Raw genomic sequence first — 19,124 nt, 5'->3', positions numbered from 1 at the left:
GAATCAGCATCTTGAAAATCTCAGCTTTAAGGGTTCCAGTACCAAAAGCTATAAAAAAATAAAAGGTTTCAATAATAATAATAATTCATTATTCATACCCCGCCCATCTGGCTGGGTTTCCCCAGCCACTCTGGGCTGCTTCCAACAAAATATTAAAATGGTCCGTTTAACATTAAAAGCTTCCCTAAACAGGGCTGCCTTCAGATGTCTTCTAAAAGTCTGGTAGGTGTTTTTCTCTTTGACATCTGGTGGGAGGGCATTCCACAGGGCGGGTGCCACTACCGACAAGGCCCTCTGCCTGGTTCCCTGTAACTTGGCTTCTTGCAACGAGGGAACCACCAGAAGACCCTCGGCGCTGTACCTCAGTGTCCGGGCTGAACGATGGGGGTGGAGACGCTCCTTCAGGTATACTGGGCCGAGGCAGTTTAGGACTTTAAAGGTCAGCACCAACACTTTGAATTGTGCTTGGAAACATACAATGTGTGCTGATATCCTGGTGATCTGGGTTTTTTTTTATGGTGGTGGTTCTTCAGTGCCGCACATAATTCTTTGTGTGTATTTCCTTATCCTGAATAATTATTCTTCTGTAAGCCTCAAAGGGCAAACATGCTTCATTTGCATAATTAATAGAAATGGCACTAATTTTATTTTGATTTAACCCACAACCGCCAAAGCATGGAGTACCCCCATTGTTCTATTTTCATGGATACATGACTCTGCCTTAGGAGAGGGATTGGGGTAGCTGGATTATTTTTTTAAAAAAAAAAAAAACACCAGCAACTACAATGTTTGATCTATTTAACCTACTACTGCCCCCAATGACTCTGCAATGCTCTAAAGCAGGGTTTTTCCAATACCTGCCCCCTGGACTCTTTAACCCCGGATGCCAAGAATTGAACTCAAGACCTCATGTGATTTCCTTCCCGAGCTCTAGCCTCCTCCAATTCATGGTCCTCTGAAGCCTGATGTTGGCAACAGTCTTAACAACAGAGATTCTACTAGGGTGCTCAAAACCACTCTGGGTTTATTTCTAAAGGAAGAATACATCGGAAAGGGGAGAGGAGTTGGGAGAGACATGCAGGGTTTTTTTTTTGTTAAATATTAGCTAAAAATACAACAAATATGTACTCCAAGGTTTTCAAACTGCAGGAGAGATTCCTGGAGTTCCTCAAAAACTGATCAAATGCCCTTGATTTAACAAATGATCAGTAATCTTAGTCCAAAACCCAGCCACATCCTTTCTGGTGGGGACTGGTCATTCAGAATGCATTCTTATGTTTTCTACTTTTAGTGTCTTTTTATGATTTTCCATTTTATACATTTCAATAATTTTACAATCATTTTTTTTTTTACATTTCAAAACTTGACTTCCTTCCCCCTCTTTCTGCAGTTCCTTAAATTTATTCTTCATATTTTCTGCATATCCAAATTAACTTAATTTGCTCATTTATTCATCTACTTTAAATACACACCCTTATAAACTGCAGGTTATTACAGTCATCCTGCCAGTATTCTTATCTGTTTACAGTTCATTTGTAAATATTCAATAAACCATTTCCATCCTTTTATAAAAAGTTGGTTATCTTGATTTCTTCTTTTTTTTAAACAAAATAAAAAAAATTCATTCCAGCAGCACCTTAAAGACCAACTAAGTTTTTATTTTGGTATGAGCTTTCGTGTGCATGCACACTTCTTCAGATTTCTGCATATTCCACAAGTTTTCGTATCTATTCTTCTTGTCCTGGGACTTCCTTCTTCTTTCCATTTTTGGGCAAGTAACATTATTGCTGCTGTAGCAGCATACATGAATAGATTTCTATAGAGTTTGGGCAGTTCTGTCTCTATGATTCCCAAAAGTAATTCTATTCAGAAAAGTTTTCAGCATGCATTTTACAAGCTGAAATGGAATGCGCCTGCTGAATCTTTTATAGGCAAGAAACTGGCCCAATGACCATTTAAAAGCTCCATTTCTCGTTGTTATCAGATGAGTCTCACAAGCTTGGCGAATCATCATGCCACTTTAAACCACTGTGAAGGAATCCCGGGCATTACAGTTTGTTAAGGGTGCTGAGAGTTGTTAGGAGATGGCTAAACGGAACCATAACTCCCAGACTGGTTTCCCAGTCCATCCCCTTTCCTGGGGGACTCTGGGAACTGTAGCTCTGAGAGGGGAATAGGAGTCTCTCCCAGGTGGCGCTGTGGGTTAATCCACTGAGCCTAGGGCTTGCTGATCAGAAGGTCGGCGGTTCGAATCCCTGCAACGGGGTGAGCTCCCGTTGCTTGGTCCCAGCTCCTGCCAACCTAGCAGTTCGAAAGCACATTAAAATGCAAGTAGATAAATAGGGACCGCTACAGCGGGAAGGTAAATGGCGTTTCCATGTGCTGCTCTGGTTCGCCAGAAGTGGCTTTGTCATGCTGGCCACATGACCTGGAAGCTATACGCCGGCTCCCTCGGCCAATAATGCGAGATGAGCGCGCAACCCCAGAGTCGGTCACGACTGGACCTAATGGTCAGGGGTCCCTTTACCTTTTAACCAGGCATAGGCAAACTCGGCCCTCCAGATGTTTTGGGACTACAACTCCCATCATCCCTGACCACTGGTCCCTGTTGGCTAGGGATGGTGGGAGTTGTAGTCCTCACAGTGCTTTAAATTTATGCTTCAGGTCCAACAACGCATCTCTCATCACACACACCAGCCTCTCTGCCTATTTAAAGCCTCGTGCCTGAGAATGCCCCGGTATCACTGCAAAAACGCTTGTGCAGAAGTGCTTCCGCATCGCTTTGTCGAATTAATAAAAAGCATATTGAGATGAAGATTCCCACCTCTCTTAGGAAAGGAATGAATCTCTTAGCATCAGCTGTGTAATTTACTTGTTAAAAGCAATTGGGCAGGAAACAGCACCTGAACTCTTCCTCCCCACCCCACCCGACCCCACAGCCAGCCAAGCCAGCCACCCCCTTACAGATAAACACACTGGAACAAATTTAATTCAGACAGTTCATATTCCTCTTATGTTCATCAATGGTGGCAAATTAAAACCAGTCTCATGCACTCCGCGTGCAGGGCCCAGAGTATTTAAAAGAAGCTCGATATGTTAAGCGCAGTATATCTCCAGAGAAATTAGGTATTGACTGCATGCCTCAGTGAGTAGAAAATCTGCAAAAATCCATTTGCCACATTGATCCAAATATTACTTTTTAACACTACTAACAATGTAACAAATTTTTAAGAGGTATGCTTGACGCAGGTATAATTCTCTTTAATTATCAAGGAACAAGCAAGGAAGGCAACACTATTTGCACAACACGGCTTTCGGGAAAGAAAACGAATGCTCCATAAGATCTGGGCAGATTCTGGGATTAAAATTGGGGGGGGGGGGAGAAAAAGAGACCCAAGCCAATCGTACGGTTGCTTAGACCATTGGTTTCAAGCACAAAGAATTGAATTTGGAGGAAATAGGAGCCCCCAATGCCGAATGTTTATCGCTCATATAGCATTTTTATGGCTTTACAGCTATTTTATCACTTCTGCCGCAAGGTGGGCTGTGATTCTGTTTAAGACCGAGACACAAACAACCCCAGTTCTGCATGCAGAGCAGGGGGGATTTTAAGGAACACAGAAAATCCGTCTGAGGCAGAGCCAGTCCCTGAAGCCTCCTAGCTCACCTGTGTTGACTGACAGCAGGGCTTCAGACAGGGGACTTCCCTGGAGATCCCAGGGATTAAATCTGGGTCCTTTCCTATGCAATTCACATGATCTACTGCTGAGCTGCAGACACCACCCCACACACTCTGCACGTGGTTTAGGAGCAGCCAGTGATGCAATGCAGGCAAGGGGTGCAGTGGCAGGGAAGCCCATGTGCGTGTTCAGAGATACGGCACTGCACCCAGAACGGTTACATCTTAGAACCCCTTTTGGTCCTCCTTTCTATTACAGTCTATCATCATCGCGAATGGACTTGGATGCATTTCGAGACAAACTGGGCCACTTACAAAGCACCTTGGACTAAGGCATGCAGTTTTCCAAAATGCCAAACAGGGGGTCTAAACTGGACCTTGTGATTGATGCACGCTCCTAGTTTCTAGGCCTCCTAGAATTGTACATTCGGAGAGGACCCTGAGGGTCATCCAGCCCAACCCTCTGCACGGCAGGAATCTCTGAAGCATCCATGATTGGTGACCACCCAACCTCTGCTTAAAAAACTCCAAGGAAGGGAGAGTCCACCACCTCCCAAGGGAGTCCATTCCACTGTTGAATAGCTCTTACTGTCAGAAAGTTTGGAATGAATCTCCTTTTTTGTAACTTGAACCCCAGAGTTGGCTGGGGAAACCCAGCCAGGTGAGCGTGGTATAATAATAATAATAATAATAATAATAATAATAATAATAATAATAATAAGGTAAGGGACCCCTGACCATTAGGTCCAGTCATGATCGACTCTGGGGTTGCGGCGCTCATCTTGAGTTATTAGCCGAGAGCACCGGCGTACAGCTTCCGGGTCATGTGGCCAGCATGACTAAGCCGCTTCTGGCAAACCAGAGCAGCACACGGAAATGATGTTTACCTTCCCGCCGGAGCGGTACCTATTTATCTACTTGCACTTTGAGGTGCTTTCGAACTGCTAGGTTGGCAGGAGCTGGGACTGAGCAACGGGAGCTCACCCCGTGGCAGGCATTCGAACCGCCGACCTTCTGATCGGCAAGCCCTAGGCTCTGTGGTTTAACCATTTTATTAATGGATGGATTATTATTATTATTATTATTATTATTATTATTAATCCATCGGATCAAGTCCTCATGAGCACAGAAATGTCTGCTCTCTTCATCAACTCACTTCCCCTTGGCCAAAAATAATTACCCCCACATATGCAAAAACAAACAAACAAACCCATAACCCATAGGGGTGGAGCACATTACACAAATGCATTCAGGCTGAGCAACTACAACTCATCACATAATTCAGCTATTTGAGTGGAGTAACTATTTCCTATTCCCTTGAACCAGGGAAATAGTGAGCGCTCAAGCGCCATCCATTCAGGAGCCGTTTTTCACCTGATAATTCCTTTCATAGACTAAAGCAGGTGCCTTTTACAGAACAGGCCGTGCCTGCCTGTCGCACAGCATCAGTGGACTTAACAGATTTCCACCCTCCTCATCCCACTGCACAGGCCAGAAAAATGCTTGCCCATTATGGCCCCTTTCCTCCTGAAATGCTTCCAGCAGGTCAAACAGTGCAATTGTCTCAGCACCAGAGAGGCGCAAGAGCCCCATTTCATTCTTCCTAATGACCAGCGTTAAATGACTGCAGGTCTTAACAGTGCTGGCAAATTATCAAGGCCCTCTACATTACATGGTCAATGGTCCTTTTAATAGAAAAAGCAATAACGTATAGCTGTTTGTGCCAAGTAAAACTCGTTAGAAAGTATTAGTTTAAGATAACAGTTCAGCAGCTATTAACGACCACAAATGTTTGCCGACGCGCACGTTCCCTCTTCTGGTGGGCAGAAGGTAGGGTGGGAGGAAAGAGAGAGAAAGAAAGAAAAGGCCTGCCCCTTTCCCCTAAGTATGGACATTATTGTTTATACAAAGCCATCAATGTATATGAGGCTTGAAGGAGGAACCTTGGAGAATGGGCAACAGCTCAGTGGCCAAGGGCATCTTTCGAATGCAGGGTCGATGCCCGGTTATCACCAGCTACAAAGTTTGCAGATAAAAAAAGCTGGGAAAGATCGAGAGAGCTGCTAAAGTACACAGTACTGGCATATATCAGTAATCTAACTTATGTGCCACATTTCTCTAAAAGGAGCTTACAAGAGGGAGAGAGGGAAGACAGGGGCAAGGCCAACAGCAGAATACAAGGCATGGGTAGGATCTGGCCCAATCGCCCTCTAAATCCACCCCACGTACGGTCCGGGAATCGGCGTGCTTTTACATGAGTAGAATGTGTCCTTTTATTTAAAATGCATCTCTGGGTTATTTGTGGGGCATAGGAATTCTTTCATCCCCCCCCCCAAAAAAATAGTCCCCCCCCCCAAGGTCTGAGGGACAGTGAACCAGCCCCCTGCTGGAAAAGTTTGCTGGAAAAGTTTACAAGGCAAATGCACCAACACTGACTTAAGTCCTTAAAAGCCCCAAACAGCTTTGGCCCTGTATACCTGAAGGAGCGTCTCCACCCATATCATCCAGCCCGGACACTGAGGTCCAGCTCCGAGGGCCTTCTGGCGGTTCCCTCACTCCGAGAAGTGAAGCTCCAGGGAGCCAGGCAGAGGGCCTTCTTGGTAGTGGTGCATGCCCTGTGGAGCATCTTTCCATCAGATGTCAAGGAGAGATGTAACTATACAACTTTCCGAAGACATCTGAAGGCAGCCCTGCATTGGGAAGTTTTTAATGTATGGTGTTTTGTTGTTCTTTTATATTCAGTTCAAAGCTGCCCAGAGTGGCTGGGGAAACCAAGTCACATGGGCAATGTTGCTTATCTCCAACTTTCATCATCCCTGACCATGCTTGTAGAGGCTGATTGAAATTAGACCCCAACAACATCTATAAGAGCAGGAGGTAAAGGTAAAGGGACCCCTGACCATTAGGTCCAGTTGTGACCGACTCTGGGGTTGCGCGCTCATCTCGCATTATTGGCCGAGGGAGCCGACGTATAGCTTCCAGGTCATGTGGCCAGCATGACAAAGCCGCTTCTGGCAAACCAGAGCAGCACATGGAAACGCCGTTTACCTTCCCGCTATAGCGGTTCCTATTTATCTACTTGCATTTTGATGTGCTTTCGAACTGCTAGGTTGGCAGGAGCTGGGACCAAGCAACGGGAGCTCACCCCGTCACAGGGATTCGAACCACCGACCTTCTGATGAGCAAGCCCTAGGCTCAGTGGTTTAGCCCACAGCGCCACCTGGGTCCCATGAGAGCAGGAGAGTTTCTCCTAAAGGTTCCCTGAAGATCAGAAGACACAGAAGATCAGGGCCTTTAGTGTGGTTGCCCCTGTTCTGTGGAACGGCATTCCTGTCGCTATTCAACAGATGCCTGCTATCCACACTTACCAGAAACAACTGAAGACATTTCTGTTCCGGCAACCTTTCCCAGCCATGTGAACAGGTCTCTGCCAGGGGTGTTAACTCAGCAGAACTGCTTTAAAATTTATCCGATATTACTTCCTATGTTTGTTCCCAATTTTTTCTTAGCTGCTTCTGTTGAATTCTGTGCATTGCCCCAAGGCATTTGTGGAAGGCAATATGGTAACATCTGGAAAGCACATGTTTGCTACCCACAGATTTTGGGTGGGGGGGAATCAAATTTAAAAGCTTTATAGAAGAGGCAGGGGTTTTTTTTGGGGGGGGTTGAAGCTGGTAGGAGAAAGAAAGGAGGAATCTTATTGGCAAGTTGGGAAGAAATTTGAGACAGAACTCCTAAAGAGCACCTACTCCCCTCCCCCAAAAAAGTCTCAAGTTAAACAGTAGTCAAAGTTTGGCAATAATCACTTTTATTTTTTCCACACTAGCATAACATTAGAATTGACTTTGTGTCTTGCTGACATAGCAACTAAGAAAGTCGCGTTGCATTGACCCTCATCGATTGCAAGCAATGCAGCCATTGGGGGGACGGACAGGCTCGCCCAAGTGCCATATGTTTTCGATATTGACCTTTTTCTCTTTTTCTATGGCTCTTTGGGCCGGCTATTGAATTTGGACTGCAGTGTAATAAACAGCTGAGGTTTAATTAATGGTAAATGAATACAAGACACAGGTTATGACTTTAACTAATTAGGGAATTGTTGAATTAAGTCTGCCTTGGAATGCAAGGCAGTGCAATCAATATCCAATAAAAGGACTATGTATGTAATTTACCTGCAAATGTGTTTCCAATACCGTCAAAGTGAGTTTAAATAAGTAAGATATATGAAAGGCTACTGTGGGGGGGGGCGTGAGGGAGCAGGGGCGGGCAAGAATTTTTTAAAAAGTTAACACTTCACATAGCTTGCAAAATAACGAGAAAAGATGATGAGCTTTAGGAAGTTTAATCAGAAACGAGGAGAGCCGTCTTGCCGAGAGCACGGCATAATATAGTTGGAAAGGGGCAAAGTGATCACTGACTTCGGCCAACAGGTGGCCTGTAGGTAGGAGGATTCCTGTGTGTTTTGGTATGAGTAGTAAAATAAGACAAGGTAGAGATGAAGCCGCAAGGTTTAATCTCTGCTGAATTAATTTAGCTTGCACTCAGTTACAGACCAGTCCCCTTTTTTTGTGTGTGGATTTTCCCTACAAATGCACAAATATTCCACGGGTAAATTGTACACGTTTTGTAGGCATTCTTCCCATATAGCAAAATGCATAATTATTATTAATTTTTTGCATTCTTTTAGGGACCAAAGGTGCACTGCAAAATCTAGAGGTGCACATAATTCAGAAATGGGGAATCTCCCCAACCCCACCCCCAGCTGAAGGGCCACATTCCATTCTGGATAACCTTCCAGAGGCACATACGAATGATGGGCAGGGCCAGAGACAAAAGAATGTGTAGTCCTGAATTTAAACTTCACCTTATACAGTCGGCTAGTTTCTACACACAGTCATCCCGCCACCTCTCTATTCTCACATCCAGACAAGCAAGAATCATCATCAGAGATTAAGGACACACACTAGGCAAATTTATTCAGGAATGGTGTCAATCAAGGCCAGTGAGGGGCGTGGCCTGAAGAGAGGCTCAATGGCCAAGACAGAGAGGCCTGGAGGGTTGGGGGGGGGGATGCCCGAGATTCTCCTTTCCACGCATCTAAATCTGCAAGTAAGTCCAGTGATGTCAAAACAGATTCATCTGCTGTAAAAAGCAGACTGAAAGAGTGAGAGTTCCACTCTACTACTGATCTGATTGTACAGCTTCACAGTGCACGACATCAAAGTTTACTTAAAGGCAGTAATTTCCTTTCTTTAAAAAAAAAAGGGAAAAAAGAAGTTCTCTTCGCCTTGCAGCATTATTCAAAATTCACTGTTCTGTATCATGCTTTCTCCCTTGCTACACTACAGATTGCCACACTGACTTAGGGGGACAGGAAGTCGCCACACAGAGCCCCATAAACCCACGGCTGCTCCAAGTGTGCTTCACACCAGCCCAATTACTCATTTCTCCTCCCCGAAATGTGTTTGAAGGGGTGAAGGAAGACTGAGGGAGGAGGGAGGTGGGGGGGGGGGAGAGGGAGAGAGCAGCCTACCTACTCCCTTGTGGGCATCCAAGCTGGTAAACTCTATGGTCCCATTATGGCCCTTCTTAGGATTTTCCCGATACTCTTTGTGGTTCCCATCGGGACAATATCTGTAGGCGAGTCCATAATCAGCAAGATAAACCTGGAAGACAAGAGGAGAGAAATGAATGATGTTTTCGTCCTCTGGAAAAAAGTATAACCTTTCTAATTAAGCTGGAGGAAAACGGTGGCTTGAGGAGACTCTCAGATCTGCATTTTATTAAGCCAAATGGCATCTCAGGATAAAATATGTCCATTGAGGGGCTGTTAAGAGCTACCCTCGCCCTCCTGAATTGCGTGCCTCTTCCATACCCATTCTTATTTCAGAGCAGAAAGGAATTTTTTGTCTGTTTTGCTCCTAAGCTATCTTCTCTCCAGGTGGGCCTCCAGACATCATAAAGTGCAATATGTCTTTTATCTGTCTCCATGCTGCTTATGGGACCCCGTCTCCTCCTTACTAAACACACTCACACACGCAGGCACGACAGATCTTGTCTTTCAACAGCAAGCCCCTTCGACAAGTTCATAACAGCCGTGCTTACAGAAAAAGGACAGAAGGAAGAGGAAAGTTTTTCACAAACACCAAGCGTATGCCATACTAATTTTTCCTTCTGGTGGGGGGGACAAAAAGTCTCCAGGAGAGAACATCTCTCTGTAGTTGGAACAGAAGCTCTTGAAAGTTTTCCAACAGCCACACACAACCCCCACCCCCCGCAAATAAACCTGAAAAGGAAGGCCCCCAGGTTGTCAGTTTTGCCATGTCTGAATTTGGCAGAAATAAGGAAAGAATGGTAACCCTCTAGGGGTGATGTCACAAGCAAACCCAGCTATGGTCTCAGCACTTGCTGAGCACTTGTTTAATGAACTTTCACACAGAGCATGCCAACTTGACTTGGTAACCTCTATGTTTGATTACTGCAATGCATTATACATGGGGGCTGCCTCTGAAGACTGTTTGGAAACTTCAGCTGGTGCAGAAGTTGGCTGCTAGGTTGCTCACTGGGGCAAGATGGTGTGAGCATATTACACCAATCCTGGCCCAAATGCACTGGCTGCCAAGTAGCTTCCAGGCCCAATTCAAATAGCTGCTTTTGCCCGGAAAAGCCTTAAATGTCTCTGGACTGCAATACCTCAAAGACCGCCTCTCTCCATATGAACCTACCCGAACCTTGAGATCATCCTCTGATGAGGCCCTCCCTTTGTGTGTCTTCTCCATGTGAGGTCCAGAGGGCGGCAACATGGGAAGGGACATTATCTTGCGGTGGATCTCCATTTGTGGAATGCTCCGAACAGGGAGGCTTACCTGGCACCTTAATTACGTAACTTGAAGTACCAGGCGAAAACATTCCTCTTCTCCCAGTCCTTTGGCTAATTAAAGAATCAATGCCCTTTTAAATTTGAGGAGGTATTGTCTTTGTCTCTTATAAGGTAATGTATTTTTGTGTTTTTATTTGGTAAACTGGCACATGATCTTTGGGTGAAGGGTGCTATAGAATTTTAAATAATAATAACAGTAATAAGATCAGTCTACATCCCAATCCCAAAGAAGGGCAGTGCCAAAGAATGCTCCAACTACCGCACAATTGCCCTCATTTCACACGCTAGCAAGGTTATGCTCAAAATTCTACAAGGCAGGCTTAGGCAGTATGTGGACCGAGAACTCCCAGAAGTGCAAGCTGGATTTCGAAGGGGCAGAGGAACCAGAGAACAAATTGCAAACATGCGCTGGATTATGGAGAAAGCTAGAGAGTTCCAGAAAAACGTCTACTTCTGCTTCATTGACTATGCAAAAGCCTTTGACTGTGTCAACCACAGCAAACTATGGCAAGTTCTTAAAGAAATGAGAGTGCCTGATCACCTCATCTGTCTCCGGAGAAATCTCTATGTGGGACAAGAAGCTACAGTTAGAACTGGATATGGAACAACTCCATGCAAAAATGGAGGGAGGGGGCAGGGCCACCGCAAAGGAAAAGGAGGCCATGATCAACCAGAACGTCCCGGGGATCGACCAGTCGATCTCAATCGACCTGTTGGACAGCACTGCTGTACATCACAGGGTTTGGGGAACTTCTGGTCCACAGGCCCCATCTGACCTGCCAGAGCTCCTCCAGAGCATGGAGTACAGTGGCCAAATTATTCAAACGGGGTTGTAGCTGGCGAACCAGCCAGAACTATTTAAAGAAAGGCAATCCTCACCGCCGAGGCCACCTGAGCCTCCTGGGACAGTGTTGAATCCAGGAGCACCTGCAAGATGCAGACCTGCTCCTTTCAAGGGAGTTCAACTTCCCACCTACCGGACAGGCTACCCCTTGCGCTAGACTAAACATGAAAAGAAACAAATTATGGAGTTACAGCACCACCGAAGGAACAGCCCAAAGTATTCGGAGAATAAGCACCTTTTAGAAGCTTGATAGAATAAGTGGACATTAAGCCTAGGGCTTGCTGACGATCAGAAGTCTGGTGGTTCGAAACCCCGTGACAGGTGGCTTGGCCCCTGCTCCTGCCAACCTAGCAGTTCAAAAGCGCATCAAGTGCAAGTAGATATTTAGGTACCGCTCCGGCGGCAAGGTAAACGGTGTTTCCGTGTGCTGCTCTGGTTTCGCCAGAAGCGGCTTAGTCATGTGGCCACACGACCCAGAAGCTGTCTGCGGACAAATGCCGGCTCCCTTGGCCTATAGAGCGAGATGAGCGTGCAACCCCAGAGTTGTCCGTGACTGGACCTAATGGTCAGGGGTCTCTTTACCTTAAGCAGCAGCAGCAGCAGCAGCCACTGCCCTTAAGGCTATGCTCCCGACCAACACCTTTGAAGCATCACCAGCGTTAAGAAAACCACTGCATTAATTTGCAAGCTGCTAAGTTGGAGAAACTACTTTCCGCATCACTCTCTTTAACTAGTTTTGTGATGTCCTGGCAGGCAAATCCCTGCCCGGGGGGTGGGGGGGTGGGGGGTGGGAGGATATGAACAGCACCAGCCTGACCTTGCTCTTAATTTAATTATATTGCTCTTGATGGGTTTCTTTCTTTTCCGTCTCCCTTTTTCTTTTCTCTTTTTCTACAGGAAAAAAAAAGGCAGCCAGGCTATCTGGTAGCTGATTCTATTAAAATTACTGACTCCTGTTTGTGCTCCCGGCAGATTTAGAGTCTTGGGATGGCTGGTCTGTGTCTTAGGGGGGGGGGGCGTTTCTTGCTGCTGCATTTTCTGTGCCTATTTGGAGCGTGTCACCGGGACTGCAGCTTTCTGTTCCTGCAGGGGCAACAGCTTTTAAAGATTATACTGATTATATTTCTCACCTGACGACCTGTACAAACTGCAATACAAAGATTAAAGACTGGAGGCGGCGTTTGGAAATCTGGGACAAGGCATAAAAGTTTTGTCAGGTTGACCGACTCTTATTTCCTCCCGTATCCTCCAGCAGATTCATGCTGCTTGCTACCCAACCTAGCCGAGCTAGAAAGACAATAATGCGTCAACTCACTGTGACGGAAGAGGCGACTTAAGTGGAACTGGCTGGCATTCCCATGTCATTGAGTTTAGCAATGTAAGAGGCAGCCTTACCCAAATATTGCCTCCATCTAGGCACAGAAAGCTATCCTTTATTTTATTATTTGGAAATCACGAACTGTGGCTAGCCAACTGCAATTCTGACACTGCTTAAATGCGGGGGAGAGGGCACACACTTTAGAGCAGGGGACAGCAAACTTGTTCAGCAGGGGGCCAGTCCACTGTCCCTCAAACCTGGGGGGGGGGTTGACTATATTTTGGAGGGGGGGGTGAACGAATTCCTATGCCCCACAAATAACCCAGTAATGCATTTTAAATAAAAGAGCACATTCTACTCATGTAAAAAACACGGTGATTCCCAGATTGTCCGTGGGCCGGATTGAGAAGGCGATTAGACGGGATCTGGGCCCCGGGCCTTAGTTTGCCTACCCATGCTTTAGAGCACTCTCCAAAGTAGTTTAAGCAACTTTTAATGGGACAGAAAGGATGCCATAAAATAAAACTCTGAAAGAAGAAAGATTCCACCAACCCTACGACAAAAAGTCATAGATGTAACGAGACAGGGAGAGAGAATTTTGGTCAGAAGCGAGGAAGCCCTTCCTCAGTGTAAGAGCGATTTGGTCAAGGAAAGCGGCAGCTCAGGCAATTGAGGAACCACATTCCTTGAATATTTCCGAGGAAATGCTGAATGAGCAACTGCGGTGGATGTTTCAAGTATTTTATTCATTCATCAATTCAGATTTCAATTAAATCTTATTGTAATTATCTGATGGCTCAAGGCATAAAGCACTTGCTTCACACCCGATCCTTAGCGGCTACACGGAACTGAAAAATACATAGAGGTCCGAGGAGAGCTTCGAATGCTGTTGCCAGGGCAAAAAGCTCAGCACCCTCTCCTGATGCACTGCAACAACCCTCAAAGCGTTAAGAGGCTTATTGATAAAAAAGAGAGGCTCTTTTGCCCTGAAGATTCACTCAATGGCCTAACTAACGCTTCCCTGCAAGTGAATGAAATCAGCAGCAAGCTGACCTTCCGGAGGTCAGCAGATTCCGATCATCTTACAATTCCCAACACATCATTTAGGAGGTCAAAGGAAAAGAAGAGAGCTGGTTTTATTTGGTTGCCTTTCTCACTCCCATACATGTAAACAAATTGCTGTTGTTGTTGTGTGTGTTCTGCATTGCCTATAACGCTGGGAACATTTCAGACAAAAACAATTATAAAACACTTCTATATAAGTTACATAGGATATGATTGGAAGTTGCTGTTATTTTATGCATTGTTTGTATTTTTTTTCCTTTTCTCCTTATTGTGTCCTTTTTCTGTTTTTTGGCCTTTTCATTTTTATCATAGAGATGAAAAACATGTAACAAATTGCTTCCCTGCTTTCTTTTTTTGATTTTTGTATGTAAATATATGTATGTTTTTAACAATTGAAATAAATAAAAAACATTTTTTTAAAAAACAAGTAAACAAATAATTACTTGCTTTACACACACCCCATTGCTGTTGTTGTGTGTGTGTTCTGCATTGCCTATAACGCTGGGAACATTTCAGACAAAAACAATTATAAAACACTATAATACATATATATATATATATATATAAAAGCAGATATTCTGGAATGTACATTTCCAGCAGAAATAACTAAAATTCCAACACAAACTTTCTTAGTTATTCCAAAAATTTTAACATACCACTTGACTGTAAAACACGAAAGAAAGAAAAAGCCCTCAAGGCAATTGTAAGAAAGCTTTTCTTAAACCTGGTTTGGAATTAACTACGTCTTAGTGCTCAGTTGGTTAGAGCACAGAGCTGATAGCGCCAAGGTTGCAGGCTCGATCCCTGTATGGGGCAGCCACATATTCCTGCATTGCACGGGGTTGGACTGGATGATCCTCAGGGTACCTTCCAACTCTACGATTCTAGGATTCTATTACCCTTGCCTGCCAGGATGGAGACTTCTGGCTACCATGGGGCCTGCTGCCTCCCCCCTGCATTTTTGCATCTGGCCTCACTTATCCATAGCATGCTGTCCTATGAAAGAATCTGGCCCTTAGGATTTTCCCTTCCTCACCCTGGGGTTTAGTGTAATTTCTGAACCTGCAAAGCCGGCAAACCAGAGTCTAAAGTCATGCACTTAACTGTTGCCTTGTTTGGGAGCCTTTAGGCAGTGCACACAAATATAGGCACTAAATGACAACATCAAAAGGAGGTTCAACTCCAACAGAATTATCACAGACTAAGGATCCCAAAGAGCAATCCCGGTCAGAATTAAACTCCAATAAATTATACTAAACACAACCTAGAATCATAAAACTGTAGAGTCTGGTTGTCTAGCCCAACTCCTTGCAGTTTAGGAATCACAGCTAAAGAAACCTTCACAAGCAGGGAACTTAATGTTAGAAAAGCATCACAACTATAGAAAGAAGATATTGAGGGGAAGGCATTACAAACACAGAATGTATTTCATCCTTTCATATACAGTGGTACCTTGGTTCTCAAACTTAATCTTTTCCGGAAGTCCGTTCCAATACCAAGGCGTGCTTTCCCATAGAAAGTAATGCAAAATGGATTAATCTGTCCCAGACTTTTAAAAACAACCCCTAAAACAGCAATTTAACATGAATTTTACTATCTAATGAGACCACTGATCCATAAAATGAAAGCAATAAACAATGTATTGCAGTTACACAACCAATGATTTGGTAGCTGAACTGGGTTCCACAGTCACACACAAAAAAGTGTGTCAAAAACAAAAATGCAAAATAAATAGCAAAAACAGACAGGCCTCAGCGTAGCCCTCAAAACGGAAGTGTGGCACTCAAATTGGAAGCGTAACAGTCAAAACGGAGCTTGTTCGGCTTCCAAAAAAAGTTCGCAAACCAGAACACTTACTTCCGGGTTTGCAGTGTTTGGGTTCCAATTTGTTCGAATACCAAGGTGTTTGAGAACCAAGGTACAACTGTATATTGTTTTAGTCAAGAGAGCTGCCACATAAAACCCAGCGATATATATTGCTTTGTTAGCTCAGCAATAAATCTGGATCAACAGTATATTAGCAGGCCAACTTAATTAGGCCGCAGAACTCAACGACGGCATTATTAGCAGCAAAGCGGCAATCAACTGCGCTGCAAGATGCCACACCTGATCACTCCAAAGCATTGCGTCCCTGGGGCGCAAGGAGTTCTCATCCACTTCAGTGGCATTTGCAGACAGGGAGTCTCATCCAACTGGCCTGTGCATGGACACAAAGGCCAAGGTGTGCATAGGGAGCTGAACAAAGGATTTCAAGCTGCAGGGACCACTTTGAATGCAAGTCCTCACAGTGTGTGCAAAGCTGCACCCAAGCCTTTAGCGTGCATGCGCTACACTGCTTTAGCGTGCATGCGCTACACTTCAAAAACACATCCGCCTACTGCGCTTTCAACTCTTAAAACGTTTCCTTATGATTATATATAAACCGTCTTAAGTTAAAACAAAAAGAGAGAGAAGGCACTGCTGTTTACTCGTAGTGCAGTCACAATTTTATTTGTTTGTTCCATAAAATCTACATACTGCTCGATTATAAAAGAACCTCAAGGCGGTTTTACAGAAAGAAAAGATAACGTAACAAAACCATCACTAAGAAAAACGAGTTAAAAGGAGCAACAGACTAACAAAACAGGTTAAAGCTCGCATCGGCTTTCTAAGCATCTGAGTAGGTTTGCTGTCTAAATGAAAGTGTTTTATGCAGCTGCCAAAGAAAAGAGTACAGCAAAGGAGCCTGACAGATATCCATAGGCAGGGAGTTCCAAAGTTCAGGTGCTGCCACACTAAAAGATCAAGTTCTTAATAACGCAGAATGGGATCAAAACAGAGATTGTGCTAGGGTTATGTTTTTAAGGGGTATTTTTTTGTTTCAATTAAAGAAAAGCAGCTCTGATTCCGACCCAATATATGTAAAAATATATTTAAAAATTGGAAACAAAGTGTTCAGGTAGGCGAAGGATAGATGCCGAGATGAGTCCCCTCCCTTTCTGCTCCCGTTTCTAATGCCAGCAACTGCAGCAGCGCCAATTCCGCCAATCCAAGCAGTTGAGTGCGCATGTATGGGGTAAGGCCAGGGAAAAGGCAGCGTTTGCACCCACCCCAGTGCTGGGATGGCCCAAAATGCTACGTTTTCCTTGTAAAGAACAGGTAGGGGGCCTCAGCCCTGGGTTGCTTAAGTGCCGAGACTGGGCATCCCTCAGCCTTCCCTTTTAAAGATCACTCCCTATAGCACAGACAGAGAGTTTTATAGCCTGATTAGATTGAACGATAAAGCTGCAGGTGCTGGTGGAAGGGTCGTTGGCGAAGGAGGCTGCCTCAATGGTGATACACCTGTCTTGCATGCAGAAGGCCCCCAGGTTCAATGCTGGCATCTACAGGTAGGACTGGGGGAGCCCCCAGCCGCAAACCCTGGAGAGCGGCTTTTGGCCAGTGCAGACTATACAGATCTAGCTAGAACATTGGACTGAATCACAATAAGGTCATACTCAGGTCATTTCCTGTCATTTAGCAGGCTGGATCTGGCCCGTGGAACAAATGCCGGTGACTCTACAGAGCCATGCGATTCCCCACAGCAAAACAAATGAACTATAGCACACACCCCACCCAAACAAACCATGAACTATAGCAATGGACTATAGCACACACCCCAACAAAACAAATTTAACAATGAAGCAGGTGGGGGGGGGAAATGTGATGCTTACCTCATGTGGATTTCTGTAGCCCAAAAGCAAATTTCCTGCTTTAATGTCCCCATGAACATATTCATGTTCATGTATGTATTCCAAGGCATCCAGCTAGTGGAGGAGAGGGGAAAATTACAAAGGAAACGAGGAGTCATGCTGATACTAGGCCAGTAGGTCAGCCAGTTTTAGTCGGAAAGCAATAAGCTGAAGAGGAAAAGCAGGCCATTGTCTTAACTCGGGATGAAAAGTGGGGGGTGAGGGAGGCGTTGAAATTTTGATCTTAAACCCATCTACAGTGGTACCTTGGGTCACAAACACTTCGGGTTGCAGACTCCGCTAACCCGGAAGGAGTACCTTGGGTTAAGAACTTTACCTCAGGATGAGAACAGAAATTGCGAGTCGGCGGCATGGTGGCAGCGAGAGCCCCCATTAGCTAAAGTGGTACATCAGGTTAAGAATGGTTTCAGGTTAAGAATGGAACTCCGAAATGAATTAAGTTCGTAACCAGAGGTACCACTGTATGAGGTTCATGGCTGAGGACAGCCTCCCCAGCTACCACAATACACAAGCTCCCCAATATCAATGAGTAAATAACAAGTGATGAAAAAAATGCATCTCAGTAACTCGTATCAACTTTATTCAATTAAATCTGCCTATGGAAAAAGACCCAGGTGGCGCTGTGGTTAAACCACTGAGCCTAGGGCTTGCTGATCAGAAGGTCGGCAGTTCGAATCCGTGTGACGGGGTGAGCTCCCGTTGCTTGGTCCCAGCTCCTGCCAACCTAGCAGTTCGAAAGCACATCAAAATGCAAGTAGATAAATAGGAACTGCTATAGCGGGAAGGAAAACGGCGTTTCCATGTGCTGCTCTGGTTTGCCAGAAGCGGCTTTGTCATGCTGGCCACATGACCTGGAAGCTATACGCCGGCTCCCTCGGCCAATAATGTGAGATGAGCGCGCAACCCCAGAGTCGGTCACGACTGGACCTAATGGTCAGGGGTCCCTTTACCTTTACTTTATGGAAAAAGAAAGCAATGCGCTGTATTCAATGCTACCCCTGATTAAAGAAGGCCCATTAACGTTGACAGGCATGGCTAACTTGGGTTAACATCAATGGGTACAACTTGGTTGGATACAACCCAATATTTCTGAAGCAATATGTAATTCCTTTAACAATAACTTATGAAAACGGTACAGCAATCTGCATCTGGATAACGTTGCAGAACTTCCCCATCAGAGTTAACCATCAGGTTAACAGTACACGAGCATCGGTTAGAGACTGTTTAGACAACACACATTTCCTTCAAGCTTCGCACTGCTAAGGGCCCAATACCCACCATGCGGACTCCAATCTGTAGAACCGTTCCCTTGCTGAACTTCCGCCCTCCTCTTTCAAAGATGCTTTGCAGATCCTCTCCTAACCTTTCCATCACCATAAATCTGTAACTATATAAAACACACACAGAGAGAGACATAAGCATAGGATTGTCATGGCTTGTTGCCTTGTATTATAAGCAACAAAATGTATTATTCTTTTTGTTTCTTTATTTATGTGCCACTTAATGTTAAAATAGGCTTCTACGAAGTATAAAAGCCCCTTACACAGGCATTAAAATATAAGCACCCACAATAAAACAATCCTATTAAAACCATACAGCAATTCAAA

General features: G+C 44.8%; 1 protein-coding gene across 4 annotated transcripts in view; it reads right to left on the bottom strand.

Moving 5' to 3' along the window:
* VRK2 (VRK serine/threonine kinase 2) overlaps positions 1-19,124 on the bottom strand; it is a 58,763-nt gene that overhangs the window by 26,202 nt on the left and 13,437 nt on the right. For all 4 annotated transcript variants that reach the window (XM_035110924.2, XM_060273142.1, XM_060273144.1 and 1 more), the window contains exons 6-8: positions 18,796-18,904; positions 17,479-17,571; positions 9,213-9,345 (exon numbers count right to left, since the gene is read on the bottom strand). In XM_035110924.2, the coding sequence (XP_034966815.2) occupies positions 9,213-9,345; positions 17,479-17,571; positions 18,796-18,904 (335 nt within the window). The remainder of the gene's footprint in view (positions 1-9,212; positions 9,346-17,478; positions 17,572-18,795; positions 18,905-19,124) is intronic.

This window comes from Zootoca vivipara, chromosome 3 (genome assembly GCF_963506605.1).
Source record: "Zootoca vivipara chromosome 3, rZooViv1.1, whole genome shotgun sequence".
Taxonomy (NCBI): domain Eukaryota; kingdom Metazoa; phylum Chordata; class Lepidosauria; order Squamata; family Lacertidae; genus Zootoca; species Zootoca vivipara.
This window is presented reverse-complemented; position numbering and strand designations above follow the sequence as displayed.